The sequence below is a fragment of the Microchirus variegatus genome, assembly GCF_963457635.1.
Source record: "Microchirus variegatus genome assembly, chromosome: 9".
Taxonomy (NCBI): Eukaryota; Metazoa; Chordata; class Actinopteri; order Pleuronectiformes; family Soleidae; genus Microchirus; species Microchirus variegatus.
This window is the reverse complement of record NC_139810.1, coordinates 5,094,159-5,111,901: the sequence shown is the minus strand read 5'-3', so window position 1 is coordinate 5,111,901 and position 17,743 is coordinate 5,094,159. Positions and strand designations below refer to the sequence as shown.

Genomic DNA, 17,743 nt, shown 5'->3' with positions numbered 1-17,743 from the left:
AACTAGAAAAGCACTCGGAGAGCGCAGACCTCCGCCAAGGCAGCTCAGTGCCTACAAAATACACCCTGCCGGCGCGCCCGAGTCAAGACGGCGAGTGTTGTTTCCAGTGATGGCGTCTACGTATTACGGCCAAAATTGAATCACTTGTTCCTGGTCCCATTGCGGACATTTTCTGAAAATGTCATCCAAATCCGTCTGTTACTTTTGGAGTTATGTTGCGAAATAACAGACAAACCTCGACAGGGTTAACCCTAACCCAAACTCCTTGGCAGAGGTTAATAATTAAAACTGATTAATTTGTGGTTTGTGGACAAAGAAAACGAGACATACGCACCAGACTTTGGTCATTCTCTGTTTCAATTTATTTCCTTTAGAATACATTTTTAAAAAAGACGACTGGAGAAGCGTCAGGATACTTTCTGCATACAAAAGAATTGTATAAATGACCAATCCTTAGGGAGCGCTTGCATTTTTGTATTTCATCATCTGACAGCATATACTTTCATTTTTGTGTGTATATATACATATATATATATATATATGTATATATATATATGTATATTTATATATACCACACTGACCTTTTGTTTAACGTTGTGTGCAAATAATACAACATATATATATAAGCCAGTAGAATATCACAAAGTTAAATACAACAAAGCAGAGAAAAAGAAAAGCTGTATGAGTGGAATGACAGAGTGTGGAACAGCGTCCACAGAAGAGCACAAAGAGGGTTTTAAAAACACTGAGGGCTGCGTTTCATATTTGCACTGTGACGACGACGTCGATCGACGCTCCTCTGATTTTACTACCTCTCTTCCTCAAACACTTTTTTTTAAAGAAGGTGCAATATGACAACATTTGGCCTGTTAAAATGTCACTGTGTCAATAACATGGACGAGCCACAGCATTACTGTTAAACCCAGTCACCGGCTTTACGTCTTATATATGCACAACTTCTTCCTGCACTATTAATAATAGGGCTAAACGATATAATGGTGATTCTCCTGATAATATTCTGATATTATATATATATTTTTTTCCCACTTAAACATCGCCTGAACACGCGTCGAAAACCGCTCGACACCGTTTAGGAATATGCTGCATTCAATTGGGGGTTTGTTATTGAGAATACTGAATACAAATGCACTGCATTGCAGACATACGATGTAGATTAGAGAGACGGATAACTAATGTTGTTCAAAATCGGTTACTAAATTAATAGGGCAACTATTTTAATCATCGATTCATCTGTGCTTTTTCTGGTTCCTTTGCTCCACATAACAAAGAAGTCATTCAAACTGAACCGTTTTGGGTTTGTGGACAAAACGAGGCATCGTTTCCAGGTTTGATCGACATTTTATGACATTTGACGGACCAAATAACTAGTACTGATTGTTTGTATTATCTGCGAGCATTTAACAATCCTTTCCTCAAATGGAGAAAGAGAAAATTGGCTGAATATGAACCAAAAACATCATAAATCAGAATCAATTATCGGCCATCGGCTGCCCCTGATTTCCAAAACAACTTCACAGGTTCAAGTGGCAGAAAATAGATTAAATGGAGGAGCTGAATACATACTTTCTCCTTCTGAACTCACAGAGAAATCACAGGGTCTGTTTTTGTGCGAAAACGAACAGGCTCGTTTTGTTCCGACGCATTGGTGCTCACTTTTTTTTTTTTTACATTTTTCACCTTTAAGTTATCCCTGATATTTCCTGCAAATTACGTCAAAAAATACTTGTAACAAAATATGCCGAAAAATTCAAAAAATAACTGAAAACATCATTGATGTTGAACAGGGAAACTCTGAATTGTAACATGTACTCATCTTGTCGGGTAAACATGGAGGAGGTGGTCATACTGCATCAAAATCAAATCAAAGGGATTCTCCTCCTAAATTTGTGGAGATCAAATTAGGTCTCAGTCATTGTCTTGACGACAATAATAGCCAACGCGATGCAGAGCGTAGTATTTTACATTTGAGTATAAAACACTCAAATTGAGTCGTGTCGTGCGTTTTTCTTTTTTTTACTTGTAACTGCAAATGATGCAAACTCAGCTTTTTAAATGGCAGAATAATGGAATCAAAGGTTACAGGATGATTTAAAAAAGAAAAAGAAAAGCAGGTCCATGTTTAAAAGTAAGTCTGGTCTAACTTTGGGAATAAAAGGAGAATGAAAAATGTGACGAATGTTAGAGCGAAACTGAAAGACAAGCACAGTCACACACCGCAAGCCATGGAAGTGTTCCTACAGTTAGTTAGGCAGGAATATAATCTGTCGCCCCCTAATCTCAACCACAAACCACTGAGAGTGAATACAGTATTTCTACTTTGAGAGCTAAAAGCTTAGAACTTAAATGTATATATTCTCCATATCCATTGCATTTGACCTTCCTTTTTGTTTTCTTTTAGCCCAGTTTGAATGTTCTCCCTCCTCCCTGTGGCCACCTGGCTGACAACAGACACAGTAAAGGTGTGTTTTTCTTGGCCTTGTTTCTTTGTCGTCGTTCCCCCCCCCTCTCTTTCCTCCGGATGTTGCATCACCCCCTGACTTTACTTTATAAAAGAACGCAGCCGGTTTTCTTGCCTCGCCTCTTTGCCTGCAGCGCCGCCCTGGTGGCCATTTCAAACACCTCCCTCACGCCGTCCTTCGTCTTGGCCGAGCACTCCAGGTAACCGAAGGCGTTGATCCGGTTGGCCATGTCCCTCGCCTCCTCGGACTTCACTGGTTCCTGTGTGGAAGAATCCACATCAAAAAACATGATTTTGAAGTTAAAAGTGTGGGACAATGTTATTGTATGATACTCTTTAAAGGACATCTCTGTACATCAGGGGCCTCAAACTCTGGAATGAAAATCTAGTCTGGTGGAGAGGGGGCGGGGCCTCTTGATTTTTCCGTCATGGACAGTTACAATATTTCTGATGACATTTCACACCGTTTCAAAGTGTTTGTTTCGACGTGGAACAATGGCTATTTCACAATAAAAGAATAACATTTATGATGCAATTTGACTCTTTTAGACAGAAATAAAAGTATACATTACTGTTCAAAAGTTTGGGGTCACTTGGAAATGTCCTTATTTTTTTAAGGAAAAGCACTTTTTTTCAATGAATATAACATCAAATGAATCATAAATACACTCTTTACATTATTAATGTGGTAAACGACTATTATAGCTGCAAAAAATTAAAAAAAAACGTCTGGTTTTTAATGGAATATGTTCATAGGTGTATAGAGGCCCATTTCCAGTGTTCTAATGGTACATTGTGTTTGCTAATGGCAATAGAAGACTATAGGATGATTAGAAAACCCTTGAAAACCCTTGTGCAATGATGTTAGCACAGTTGAAAACAGTTTTGCTGGTTCTTTGAAAAAAGGGCAAAATGATAATTTGGAATAAAAATCATTATTTCTAATCTTGTCAGTGTCTTGATATTTTTCTATTCATTTGCAACACTTTTGATGAATGAAAGTGTGAATTTTACAAAGAAATTGTATAGGTGACCCCAAACTTTTAAACGGTAGTGTATGCAGCAAATCAACTCTGTCACTAAAATCAAGCATTTACCAACTTAAGCTTATAGCATGTTTTTATCACTTCAGGGCTGGATTACTGGTGTATAGTTTGCAGGCTGTCCAGAATGAGGCAGATCATCTCCTCCCTGGTGCAAACACATTCACATCACCCCTATAGTGGCCTTGCCCCACTGGTTAACCAGTGAATTTTAGGATAGACTGTAAAAATGTAATTGTTTTTGTTTTTGAATCCTTAAATGGACTGGCACCTCGCTATCTGGTTGAACTGCTGAGCATTCACATCCCAGTCGGAGCCCATAGGTCGGCCAGCCATCTGTTGCACGACGTCAGTGAGACCAGACTGAAGACCAGAGGTGACCGAGCCTTGGCTTTGGAATAGCCTGTCCTGGCACATCAGATGTGCGCAGACTGTTGGGACCTTTAAAATAGCCTTTAAAAACCTTCTTTTTCTCCTTTTATTGTGGTGTGTTAGTATGCGGTGCAATATAATATGGTATTTCTATTGTCTGCTGCTGCTGCTGCATTGTTTTATTGATGTGATTACGTACAGCACTTTGGTCAACCTCGGTTCTGTAAACGTCCTTTATAAATACATCTGGACTTGGCTTGACAATGCCTGCTGTCCCCTTGCCCATGGAGGCCTGGACAACACTCAGGATATTTCTATGCTAACACCATATCTTAACTACACCAATTACTTTGACTTTGTCTTTGACCCAGTGTACAAACATTAGTGGAGAATTGGTTTATGGAATGAAGTGAGTCTCCCTCCACTACACTAGGTGGCAGTATGGTTCTTTCAACTCGTTATGTGGCATTTTTGTGTTGACCTATTACGTCACAGACCAAAACGAGTTTAACTGGCAGCTAATTGCACCATTCCAATTCTTTCGACCATCCATTAACGTAATGATATTCAGTTCTTGAAGATGACATAGCATACATTTGTTCTCCCGATGTAGCGCTCAAGTGGGCTTGGTTCCAGTTGAACAAACACTTGAAATAGTCACTTGACTACTAATTATCTGGGTGTGTTGACTTTGCATACCTTGAGATTACCAGCCACATTGTTCAAAGACGACGGATTACAGATCAGATTTGACAAATCACATTCTTAACTACAGTTATATATAGCACAGATAGTAGCACAGATATGATGATAAGAGTCACTTCAGCCTGGTAATCTGAACATGGCCTTTGTCCAATGTGAGAAGTTAGATTTAGAACAGTTTCAGTCGGACTAAAATATTTACATCCAAGTCCGGTTTTAGTCAGACTACGACAGCAATTACATTTATTCTAACTTCATGAAACTGTGAATGTGTCATCAGCGCAACTGAACCATGGAGCACAAACGTTACCAGGTTATTTACCCTGCCTGCATGAAACGTCTCACACAGGCAGAGTCACATGCTGGGAGTCAAACCATGGTATCTGAATCCTCCCCTGAAGTCTCTCTCTTTCTCTCTACTATTACTGTCAAAAATGAAAAACAAACACATAAAGCAGATATGTGGGCACCAAACAGTCAAGACACCACTCACCTGTTTCATCTTAGCAAGCTCTCGGCGCGTGTGCTCGTCGTTCCGCAGGTCTTTCTTGTTTCCCACAAGAATAATGGGCACGTTGGGACAAAAATGCTTGACCTCAGGAGTCCACTTCTCTGGAATATTCTCTGCATCAAGCACAAAGTGTCCGTGTTCAGACAAGAGCAAATAGAAGCAGGGTGTTTGCCCAAAACAACTCCACGGAGTGAAACTCACCTAAACTGTCAGGGCTGTCGATGGAGAAACACATGAGAATGACGTCTGTGTCGGGATAGGAGAGAGGCCTCAGTCGGTCGTAGTCCTCCTGACCCGCTGTGTCCCAGAGAGCCAGCTCCACCTACAGGAGTCAAGCAGAGTCAGAGATTAACAGGTTCAGACGCTCAGACTCCAAATCCATTTTATGTGAACGGACTCCTGTCAGTATGAGAAATTACAGAATTGTTTTTGGTCATTACAATAAAAAGCTTACCTGTTTACCGTCCACCTCAATGTCTGCCACATAGTTTTCAAACACAGTGGGCACATAGACCTCTGGGAACTGATCTTTGCTGAAGACTATGAGGAGACAGGTTTTACCACAGGCTCCATCGCCGACTATCACAAGTTTCTTTCTGATTGCAGCCATCTGAAAGAATGAAGACAGACATTTGTTATTGATTCTGAGCATTCAGATCAGCGACTCCGCCTCGACTAGTTGGGTGAAGAATGGGGTTAGAAAAGACAGAAGAGGAGAGCAATATGATTCTGAGACTGACAGTACTGGCGTATGATGCATTGGACTCGCTGACATCAGTATAACATGTGTCATTATCGGTTATATGGGATACACCTTTACAGTGTTTCCCAAACAACATATGGGGACCTATTTTAAGACGGCAAACTAACACATTTTTGACTATTTTTACAACACCCAATATTACTTATAGTAGATATACATCAGCCACTTCCAAGAGATATGTTTAACAAAGTAATCACAATACTAACAATGCATGTGTATTACTTAGCATCCCCAAAAGACCTTGTACCACCCATTCGTGGGTCCCCAACCCAGTCTGTGGAAATGAATACACCACCATAAAATCCAGAAGGTCAAAACGCCACAGGCTTATACGAAGGATGGCTCCTCTTAAAAAATAAACAAAGTAAAAAAGACTATACAATGACTAATAAATAGCACATATATAAAAAAAATTGTAAATGGTAATAATATAGTAGTATCAAGAAAATAATAGTAAAAGAAAAATGCACAAGCAATATGATTCGCGATGTGAGATGGAATAGTAATTATATTCATTTTCAATTGAACATATTTAAAATGATTACAATGCGATATTAGTGAGACACAAATGTGTTTTCTCCAGTCTGTAGAATATGATGTGTATAGACAATTTGACACACATTGTGGCTTTAGCTTTAAGAAAAGTGCAGTAAGCCGTATTGTGATTTTGATAACATTTCGATTAATTGTTCAGCCCTATTATTTTTCCCCTATAGGCTACTGCTACTGTTTACGTTAGCAGCAAACCTACAGTATAAATTAACAATATACATTTGAGTATATATCACAAACTATATCGTCGTCATAACGTATATATAATACGTTATTATTTGCTGCGTGTTTTCCTGACAGTCGGTACTACAGTACTGTGGAGCAGAGGAGGAACAGCTAACTTGTAGCTAGCATCAGGTTCCATTGCATTTGAAGGAAGCTCAACTGTTAGCTTGCTAACTTGGCTTAGTTTTTTCGGGACAGCTGGCCTCTTGTCAAACTGGACACGTTAACACGTTCAGACCGCGGTATGTTGCCAGGATCCGTCAGCTACGACTTAACACGCATAGTTATGAGCCAGAAGGCGATTAAAAAGACACTTCGGTAAAGGTTATTTAAACGTTTTTAAAAAAGCAGATACTCGCCTTTCTTTCGATTTCCTGTCGGACCTCACAGTCCCCGCCCCCGACTGCCGTCCTCGAGTCTTGCGCCCGCCCACATGACGTACTTCCAGCCAATGGAAGGCGGCGAAATCAAGTCAAAGAACAACGCAGATAAAATCATCATAACGTATGAAAAACAAACAAGTTCTAGCCATTTTTAAAACGAGACATCCCTTCTGACACCTGGGTCTAGAAACTGAATAGTTTTGGTGAGTCAGTTATTCAATAAGGAGGTATTACTCACTAAATTCCAATTGTCCTATGTTGTGGCTGTGCACAGGGGAGATGGCAGGGGCAAAAATGTCCCGTCTCAAACAGATATAATGTGCAGATATTTTAAAATTATCTGTCATATAAGAGGCTGGTTACATTTCCATCTTGAATATTAGACATAAAAGTTGACGACAATGATTCAATAACTCTGTTTTTAACTTTACATACAGTGCGTTCTGTATGCGTCCCTGAATATATCTCTGTGTTATTATTGTGCACAAAAATGTGCCGATCATATGATCAGGTTACACAGGAAGTTGACTTGTTTGAGCCAATGAACGGTGAGGAGCTGGCGAACACTCGTTTGCTATTGGTCGCTTCAAAAACGGGGGCGAATTTAAACCCAACCGTTACATCCGCGGTTCAGCAGCTTAACGTCCGCAGTTTCTGCTCGCTCTCGGTACAAACAGTCCTCGGTAAGCTTTTTCAGGCATTCTTACTTATTTTTGTTCTTCTTTTTACTGACACTTTAGTGATTATATTAATAATAGTACGATATATATATAAAGATATGCTAATAGTATTTAGTTAATAGTTTGAAGAAGAGAGATTGAGGCTTATGACGGAAGCCTGTGTTAAGCTTAGCTAGCTATTAGCTTTTACACGGACGTAAAATTCATCTGGTGTGAAGTAAACGTGGATTATAGATGTCCGTTACTAACTTATTGTTATATTAACGTTGCATTTACGCGTTTTTATCATCAAAATACACACGGGATGTTCAACTTGTACGGTTGAGTTCTGGTTGTTAGCTTTTGTAGTCAATTAAAGTGATACCGGGTCGTTAACTAGATGTAGATGTGTCTAAAAACGCAATTTTTAATGTCAGGTTTGTTTGACGTGTGCGTCACTGCCGTGTTTAGGTTATACTGCGAGGAAGAACAGTGCGAAAATGGCCGACAAGGACTCTGATGGAGGGGCTGAACGCTACGAGTTCGATGCCCCGTCGCATGTCGTTGACTTCCAGGAGCTGCAGAAGAGCGAGAACGATGATCACTGGTTTGGTGAGTTTCACTGGGTTTCACTTAACTCTTCCACCCACTATGTTAATGTACGACATGTTTCGGTTAGTTCTCTCTCTCAGGACTGTCATCTCTGGTTACAGCAGTCCTGACACCGGGAAGAAGTGACTTGCAAAATAACATATAAGCAAAAGAGTGTTATATATTGTTTAATCCAACTTCAGTGCAGTATACAATACTAAATAAATTACTTTAAAAGCTTACACATGGCGATGAAATGCAAACAATCTTCTAAAATGTGTTAAAAGACGAGTCATATTTGTGATATTCCAACAATATCAGCATTTAGAGTTTCATAGAGACAGTTTGCACTGCCTGTAATTACATTATATACTAAAAAAAAATATATAATCGCATGAAGAAAAACATGTAGTTATTGTTATGTGACAAAACAGATCTATCGAAAATTAACAGTACAACTTCATCAATAAAGTGGCTTTAATTAGTGAGCATAAGGATCAATTTCAAAACAAAAGTCTTGGAGTAATGGCAGGAAGAACCCAATGGGGGTCGATGATCCAAGTTCACAAACTTCAATGTGTGTGTCCACCATTATATTTTATTGACCAGACCATAAGGAGTGTCTGTACTGGTCACGCTGATGACCACCATGCTCCATGATGCTCGTTGAAATTCTAAATCTGACATTCTGGTCAATAGGAGTGGCCAAGTGACACTGGACTACTCGCTTTGAGCAAAACAAGTTATTCCATAAATAAACGCAACAAGAATCTGAGCAAATGTCATGTCATTCTATTTTTGTTAACCATTTCAAGTTTGTGCGTTTATATTTTTGTTGAGTATTCATACATTACAATACATTTGGATTCCTCAAAAGTCCCCTTGCTTATCTCTGCCTACCCTCTTGAAGCATGTAGTTACTCTCTTTGTGGATTGTTTCAATGGGAATGAAAATAAAACCAACATGACGGAGTGTTGTACCCCACTCCGACCTATTCATTTGAAGCTGTTGTTTCAGCCCTGGTTATTACAGGTTATATTTTAATCTCATTTCATGTCACAGCGGCGTGAGCAGTGTTTTTATTCACTCCATTCATATTACGTCCTACTAACATGCTGGCATCGCGGACATCTGTACAGTCAGACTTATTAAAACTTATGTTCTGACCAACATGCAAAATATCGGTGTGTGTGTGTATATCGACTAGGGATGGTCGAATTCACTTTATTGTATATCGATGGTACAATCCAAAACTCTCATATATTGCATGCTTCACTTTTATGCAGGCTTGCTCAAAAAACTGCTCCACTTATTTATTTTTACAATGGCTACATATATCTAAAATGTTGTGCGACTTTGAGGGATCGTACATCAGAGTTTCTCACTCCTGGTCCTGGGGCGCCACTGTCCTACTGCATGTCGGTTATTTTCTTGATTAATTGGACAGTAGTTTTGGTCCTGTAAAATGTCAAACTTGGAAATTTTGTTAAGTGTATGTTTTGTTTAAAAATTTGGAAGTGATCAGTAGATTCAGCCCTAATCATAAGCTGATATTACTTGCAGAACAAAAGGCCGATGGAGCAGATGGTCAACTTTGTACGCCTTCCAGACCGGGCTGGCCCTTTATGAGAAGTGAGACGCCCAATGTGCCCAGAGCGATTGTAAATCCGCAAGTCAAGACGGATGTGGACTCGGGTGAGTTCACTTGTTTTGTAGCTAATGGCAAATACTGCTCCCAATGTTTCTTAAAGCAGACCTAGAGTGGTCCTGTTGCACATATATGTTGGTTATGGAGGTCGACTTGCATACATTAACTTGTTTTTATGGTCAAAAACCTCATAGTTTCTGTAAACGAGCCGATAGAAATCCTCTTTTCTGCGTTAATTTGAACTTCCGGTCTAGGTCTGCTTTACGCTACTAGGATATCACATTTGTAAGGTGGTTCTGAAAAGTGGTTTGTGACTCTTGTTTATGTGGACTGATCAATGTTCTAGTTCCTGCCACGTCCACTTCTCCACCCCCAAATCTCGTCACATCTTGGGGAGCTGGAACTGCGACGAGGACCAACGCTCAACCGAGGAGGAGGACGGCAGCAGCAACAGCAAATCAACCTCCTGCACAGCCACGCAGGTACAGTTCATATGAAGATGACACAGATTAAAACTTACTGAAGTGTTTTTTTGTATGTTTTCCATTTAAAAAGTCACTTTCATTTATGGGCCTCTATACACCTATGTACATAGTCCATTAAAAACCAGACATTTCCAGCTAGAATAGTCGTTTACCACAATAACAATGTATAGAGTGTATTTATGATTCATTTAATGTTATATTCGTTGGAAAAAGGATTTTCCTTCAAAAGTGTGGGGTCGCTGAAGGTCTTGTGTAGACTGACGTGTTTTTTTTTTTTCATTTTCAGGGTTTCAAAGCGTAAAGAGGCGGTCAGCAGCTCTGCTCCACCGCAACCAGCTGCTCCTCCGTTGAAGAAACACAAAATGTAAGTGTCGTGACCTCCCTGTTCTCCTGCAGAAACTGCTCTGTACCCAAAACAGATGCTCTGTCGGCTCGTTTTTAACGGTCACCGCTTGTTCCAGGAATCCCGTTGCTCAAAGATCCAGCGGCGTCTTCCGCCGAAGTGGACAGCAGAATGCCAGGGGTGCGCTCCGAAGAAGCGGAAGGCTGAATCCCAGGACTGGGGCAACCGCTCCCACCTCTGCAAACACAGAGTAAGTCACCCGCTGCTCTAAGACCCTGTATGTGTGTGATGGATAGATGTGCGCACGGCTGAAGGCCGGTTTATAGGGCTCTTGGTTGTTTACAAACATTATGGATGCACGCGGTTGCAGAAGTTATCAAGCTATCAAGTTAGCCAGCTCTCATGTACGAATTCAGAAGGCTAAAAAAAAAGGAGACGTTTTCCTCGTACTATGCCAGCTTGTCATTTAGTGATAAAGCATGTTATGCTAGGAAATTAACCTTGGTGAATGGGATACAGCTCGATGACACATGCTTTAGGCACCGGTGAGTGGATTAATAATGAGACGAAGTGGGCTCGTACCTGATCGACACTCGGAGTCTTTATTCCAAGAAAAACTTAAAGTCCTACACGACTCCGGATACTTATGAAAGTGAACAGTTACAGTATTAGCAACACAACTTGTCCAGATTTTTAACGGCTGCTTCATACAGCTCACTAAACTACCCTGGGAAGGGCGAGCAGAACAAGTACGGCGGACAAGAGTGTCTTTAAGAGGTTTTATTCTACACACAACTTAATAGGTTGTAAACCGACAAAGCATACAGCTTCTGATGATCGGTTACAGATGAAAAAGAGGAAAATATACATGCTCCATACCAGCTGGAAAGTTCTACACAACTAGCAAAATTATCAGGACAAGGGGTCTAAATCAAAGGTGAAAGCTGACCTCTCTGTAACTGAAGGAGTGCAGAAACCTCACTTTCCCTCTGCTTCAGCCAGTTCAGTTAATTGAAGAGCTGCAACTGACAAATATTTTCTTTCAGATTAATCGCGGAAATAATTAACAGATTAATCGTTTGGTCCATAAAATGTTCAGCATTGTTTGACAATCCTGGAAATGACGATGTTCTCGAATATCTTTTGTCCACAAACCGAAATTATTGAGTTTTTAATGATTTGCAACGATGGAGCAAAGAAATTATTGAAATGGTTGACCATTAATTGTTTCAGCTCTAGATGGATGTATTTGTATGGATACGTTTTACTCTCCTGGAAAACATTCATGCAGTTTGGGGTGAGGAACATGTCCACCTTCACTCACTTATGTACAGAGGTGATTTGATCTGAATTCAGTTAAAATCCAGTGTATATGTGTCCAGAGCTGTTTTTAGACATTATTTCTGGGTAATGTTTGGAGGTTTGGGTCAAGACCTTCTTAGAGTCTTGTGGAGACTCTCCGTTCACCTTTGGCAGATCTTTGCGTTGAGTAGAAACTGGAGATGTATTCATTTTAAAAATGGCAGGATAAAGTTGTGTTTTGTGTTCCAACAGCCCGTGTAGCTCTGAAGAACAGGAGCTGGAGCGCATCAGGAACCTCCAGAAAGAAGTGGCTCTGCACCGGAAGAAGAACGAGGCGAGCTACAAAGCTGCTCTGGCTGGAAGTGAGTGAGACGCGACACTGATGTACCGACTTTATGAGCAGCTGCAGCGCCACAGTGATTTCTAAAAGGACGACAAATGTGTCACTGTCCTTTTCAGATCCCCCGCCGAAGAAGATGGTCCTGTCTGCGACTGTGCCTAAAGAGTTCCACTTCAGCACGGACACGCGTGTTAAGACAACCGCGGCGTCCAACAGCTCGCAGAGAGAAGCGGACTTTATGAGTCAGCTCCGTAAACCCTCGTCCCCGGTGAGTTTTACATCAGTTCACTGTGACCATCCGGTCTTCTGTTGTGGTGTTCGTTTAAAATTAAAGCAAATTTGGTTTCACAGCTTGTAAAAATGTGAACTCACTCCGTCACTTTGAACATTTTTAAAGTGATAATTAAACCGTATTAGCATTGAGAGAAGACGTCAACGGTTGTTTTGTACATGTTGAGGCATTTTTTTTGGCACAAAAGATTACTGTTTTATTTAAATCTTCATGCACTGTTTACTTTTTAGGCAAAGGGCGTCAGAGGAGCCACAATACCCAAACCCTTCAATCTGTCCAAAGGCAACAAGAGAAGGGCGGAAGGAGCAGGAGCTTATGTGTCCATGGCTGAGAAGATGGCACAGTTCCAGACACGAACTCCTGAGCGCTACCATCTGCGCAGCCGCCAGGATCAAGAGAGAGGTGATTTTTAAAGAAGACATATTTATGCAGAAAGTCAACTTTTTAAATCATTATATTTGGGACTCTGGAGGCCCTATGAGTCGGCAAAGTGTGGGGGAAAAAGACGACAGTCATGTTTTTGTGGTCTTCCTCAGTCTAAGTACAGGAGATAAAACACACCATGTTGTCTCTCTGAGCTCCGCTTTGTCCCTAAAAAAAAAAACGTGAGAGTGCAGGCGAGGGCAATAGTATCCGGAAGAGCGGAAGTCTGCGAAATGTTCTATTCTTGGCTGCACAGTGCAGCACAGAGTTCTACACAAACTTCCAGCCTCAGAGGATTTACATTTGATATATGACGGCAATGTGCCGGCTAGAGTCGACAAATGATGGCTTTTCCAAATGCCAAGTGCTGTTAGCTGCCGTTAGCCTCAGTGACGCTGATGTAGTTTCCTGTGTCTCATTTGCGTATTTAAAGAGACAGGCACTCAAAAGAGAGCGTTCTGAACGGGGCTGTTTTGGCAGAGTGATTGAACTGCTGTGATGCTCTTTAAGGTATTTTGACCAAAGCATGTCACAGACGTGTTCATTAGGACACCAGGGAACTATGTTAGCTTGGAGGAATAGGGTGCGAGTCCTTTTAACAGGGTATCCACGGGGTCTTAAAAAGTCTTAAATCCAATAATTTGAATTTAAGGCCTTAAAATGTCTTAAATTCTCCTAAAATCTCATAAAAGGTCTTAACTACAATTTCAAAAGGTCTTAATTCTATTAACGTGACTTTTATTTAAAACATGCATAAACTTCAGTCTCGCTTAGAAATGTTTCTATTTTTCAGGATGCGATAACATAACTACAGCACGGAACTAAAGTAGGCCACCTGTGCTGCCCGGTGAGAATTTATCGAGCACCACTAGCTAGTGTGCTGTGCGCGCGCCGCGGTGTGTTACAGCTTAGCATAGCAGCGGAGAAAACTTAATGAAAGCTCACAGCTAAGCCGAATTGCAACTTCAACGATTTGTGGCTCCAATTTTCCTTCATGTCTTTTGTACTTTTTTTGCCAGTATGTGTTTGAAATGGGTCTTAAATTGTATTCATTATGGTTTTAAAAAAAGTCTTAAATTTGACTTGTAGAAACCTGCAGAGACCCTGTTTTAATGTCACTGCTTTGTCCTGTAACTCCTGCATCACTGATGAGCTTTGTGTTATAAACCCAGGGCCGTCTCCAGTTAAAGGTAGCCACCTGAAGCTCACTGAGCCCCACACCCCTCACCTGATGACCCGCCAGAGGTTTCGCCCCCCCACTGTTAAGAGCAGTGCTGAGCTGGAGGCTGAGGAGGTGGACAAACTTCAGAAGTAAGATCTTTTTACTTGGCTGCGTTGGGTTTTGGTCGGTGACACATGTGTGGTCCATCCATAACTGCAGAAAACAAAGACATGGGTTCATAATCCATGTCTGAAAACTGATGGATCTAGAATAGAAATATCTTAGAATGAGTTGAATCTGTTGTCATGGATCCAATGTTCTGTTATGATGACAGGTTCAAATTCAAGGCCCTGGAGCTGAATAAGAAAATCCTGGAGAGCGCAGAGGAGCTGAAGAAGCCGGCAGTGAAGGAACCCACGGTGCCTAAAAGCTTCGAGCTGCAGATTGAGAAAAGGCTGCAGGGGAGACACAAGCCCCAGGAAGATGAAGAGAAGCCGCACACCTTTTTTAAATCTCAACCTCTGCCCAAGAAGATCCTGGAAGGAGTCGTGGTGAGTCTGACGGTCACACGAGATCAAGACTCGTCTCTCTTTAAGTAAATGAATGTCAAGATGAGGATTTTGTTGTTCTTGTCGACAGGGAGTACCAGAGAAGAAAGTTCTCCATCCGACTGTTCCGGAGTCTCCAGCTTTTGCTCTGAAGAACAGGGTTCGTGTGGATCGTAAGGTCGAGGAAGTAAGGAAGAGGCGTAATGCTACAAAAATAATCATGTCACTAGAGCTGAAACTAAATGATCAGTGTTCGTCAAACCTATTCACATTTAAGAAGCTAAAACGATCAGAAATCTTGTTTTAATCGTGGAAAAAAATCTTCAAATTGATTAATTGTTTCAGCTCTACCTGTCACCAATGCTAACGGACTGATCCACTGCAGGATTTTCATGGCAAAGTCCTAAAACCTGGTCTTGTCTCTCATCAGGTGAAACCTCCATCACCAATCAAGGCTCCTCCCGTGCCTCACTTCGGCCTTCCCTTCCAGCCGCGGCTTCCAGAGAGCCACCATGTGGAGGTGTGTCCTTTCTCCTTTGAGAAGAGGGAACAAGAGAGGAGGGCACTGAAGGAGAAGAAGCTGGAGGAGCAGCGAAACGAAGAGGTGAGACTCACTCATTCACTCCTTCCGTTCAGTTCAGCTCAGCTCAGTGTGCATCAGAGAAGAACGGCTGTGACTGTGAGTTTGCTGCGACTGTTCCAGGTTCCTCAGTTCAAGGCTCAGCCGCTGCCGCACTTTGACTCCGTGCTGCTCCCCGAGAAGAAGAAGCTGGAGCTCACAAAGCCTGAGCCCTTCAGGCTGATCCTGGACGAACGCGGCGCAGTGAAGAGCAGTCGACGGGAACAGATGGTACGATGAATGAATGGAGGACTAGCCCTGAACCCTGCACACAAGTCTGCTGGTTTTTGTTGTAATCGGACGTGTTGTCGTTGTCTCGTAGCTGAAAGAAGAGCAGAAACATCAGGAGGAAGCGGCAACGTTCAAAGCCAGGCCCAACACCGTCACTCATAAAGAGCCTTTCCAGCCCAAAAAGGGCGAGCGGACTGCAGTCGGTAAGTCCGACACGACGTTCGTAAAACCGCTCACCAAAGTCCATAGAGAAAATAAGCGTTTTTTTTTAGCTCACACTGATGCAGGAGTTGCTGGTTTACTGCTGCCTTATTGGGCAAGTTTTGTGTAATTTTGCTAAATCTGCGTGATGAATTTCAAACACTGAAGTCACAAAATGATACAGTTGAACGAGTTTCAACGTCTGTGAGCGGTGGCGTAAAATCGCTGATTTTTCTCTTTGGGGTCATTTCCAGGTCTGGATAAGTCTGGAAAAGTTTGTTGTTTCCAGACTATTATCTCACTTTCTAAAATAAAATGTATTAATATATACAAATCAAAACATGTTTACTAACACAACATAGCCTACCAGTAGATGATATAAAACTAATCAAGTTGGCTGTAGAATGGTGTTGAGTTACCGTTCGCTGTGCCGCTGCAATTTTTTTCTTTTCCCCATAGGCGTCGTCGAACATGCGTCATCAGAATTTAACATGCGTGTTAAAAGATGGATTTTAAAATCATTTATTTACATAATAAGCATCTACCAATTGGTATTCAGAGGTTTAATATTGACTGAAAAATCCTCCGACAAGTCTGGAAAGTATGGAATTTTGAAATGGAGAAAACGATTGTTTGTTGCATCGCAAACTTCCTTTTTTGTCCCAGGCAGAAAAATGCTGTCTAATGGTGCACTTTCACTCTCAGTGTTGACTGGTGTGTGTGATGGCGCCATGAAGCTCCGTCACTGTCACGCGACTCACTGCGACTCCTCTCGCCTTGACAATATCTGTCACTACTCTTCAGAACTCTCTCAATCTTCCACAGCCGCCGAGGCCTTCGAGCTCTCCACAGAGCGCCGCGCTCGGGAGCGGCAGGAGTACGAGAGGGTGGCCAGCGAGAAGGAGGCTCTGCGGGCGCTGATGGAGGAGCAGCAGAGGCAAGAGGAGGAGCAGCGGGAGAAAGACGAGATCGTCAAACTGCGACACGATCAGGTCAGGCGGCAAATTAAAGACACGCGGGACTTGGTTGAAGGATGTTTGTGCTTAATTTCTGGTTTTATAATGGCTTCTTTCTTTTAATGTGCAGGTTCACAAAGCTCAGCCCATCAGACATTACAAACCTGTCGCGGTGAAGAAGAGCGAGGTTCCTCTCACCATCCCGCACTCTCCCAACTTCACCGATCGCTTCCGCTTGTGATCGAAGAAGCCGAGATTTTATTCGTTTTATGTGAGACGCTAATCGCGTGACGTTTGTGTACATAGATGTGTATATTTGAAACCACTGCAGCTCCGCTTTCTGTCGAGCCTTTTGTATTTTACTCTTTGTTACATCAACTTCTAATTAAAGTTTTTCAAAACTTCAGTCATGATTATGGAGATTTTATTTGAAATCCTCTCTGCCGCTGCTTTTTCCCTACTTTGTCTTTTATGTACATTTGTTGGTTATGATATAGTGACCACAAAGATATGAAATGCAATATAAACTAGAACGTAAGTAACGTAGAAATGTTTCCATGATTTTTAACCGGAGACACTGACTTGTGACCTAACGAAATCTAGCAATAGTTGCCAGGTTCATTCTTAAGTTTAACAGTGAGTAGAATGGAGTCGACTTTAAATTGCATTTTAAATGCTGTAAATCTAATAAATCTAATCTAATCTAAGTGAGCGTTTCGACTCAAAACTGTAGTTGACGGTTTGACAGGATGGTGAACATGACACAGGCTGTGGAAGCTTCCACAGTCGATCCTTTTCCTCCACAACAACTTGAAATAAAATAAAGAACAGTTTATAAGTGCTGGGCACGCGTGACACGTTTTTCATGACGACTGATCGCAAAAAGACGCGCGGAAAGTAACACTAAACTTT

The 17,743-nt window shown here is 41.5% G+C and overlaps 2 protein-coding genes across 2 annotated transcripts; one reads left to right on the top strand and one right to left on the bottom strand.

The window, feature by feature from the left end:
- Positions 1-352: 352 nt before the first annotated feature.
- LOC310931573 (rho-related GTP-binding protein RhoA-C) lies at positions 353-7,068 on the bottom strand. Its single transcript, XM_083894759.1, has 5 exons — positions 7,007-7,068; positions 5,562-5,717; positions 5,309-5,429; positions 5,090-5,220; positions 353-2,739 (listed from the first exon to the last, which is right to left on the bottom strand). The coding sequence occupies exons 2-5, from the start codon at positions 5,715-5,717 to the stop codon at positions 2,566-2,568; spliced, it is 582 nt and encodes a 193-aa protein (XP_083750885.1). The 5' UTR covers positions 7,007-7,068; the 3' UTR covers positions 353-2,565.
- Positions 7,069-8,189: 1,121 nt separating this feature from the next.
- On the top strand, positions 8,190-17,094 carry tpx2 (TPX2 microtubule nucleation factor; the record flags this gene model as incomplete). Its single annotated transcript, XM_083895384.1, has 16 exons — positions 8,190-8,301; positions 9,845-9,976; positions 10,276-10,411; positions 10,701-10,778; positions 10,876-11,007; positions 12,312-12,421; positions 12,519-12,667; positions 12,922-13,093; positions 14,287-14,425; positions 14,611-14,827; positions 14,916-15,011; positions 15,255-15,428; positions 15,528-15,674; positions 15,766-15,877; positions 16,680-16,867; positions 16,962-17,094. The coding sequence occupies 16 exons, from the start codon at positions 8,190-8,192 to the stop codon at positions 17,070-17,072; spliced, it is 2,205 nt and encodes a 734-aa protein (XP_083751510.1). The 3' UTR covers positions 17,073-17,094.
- Positions 17,095-17,743: the final 649 nt, after the last annotated feature.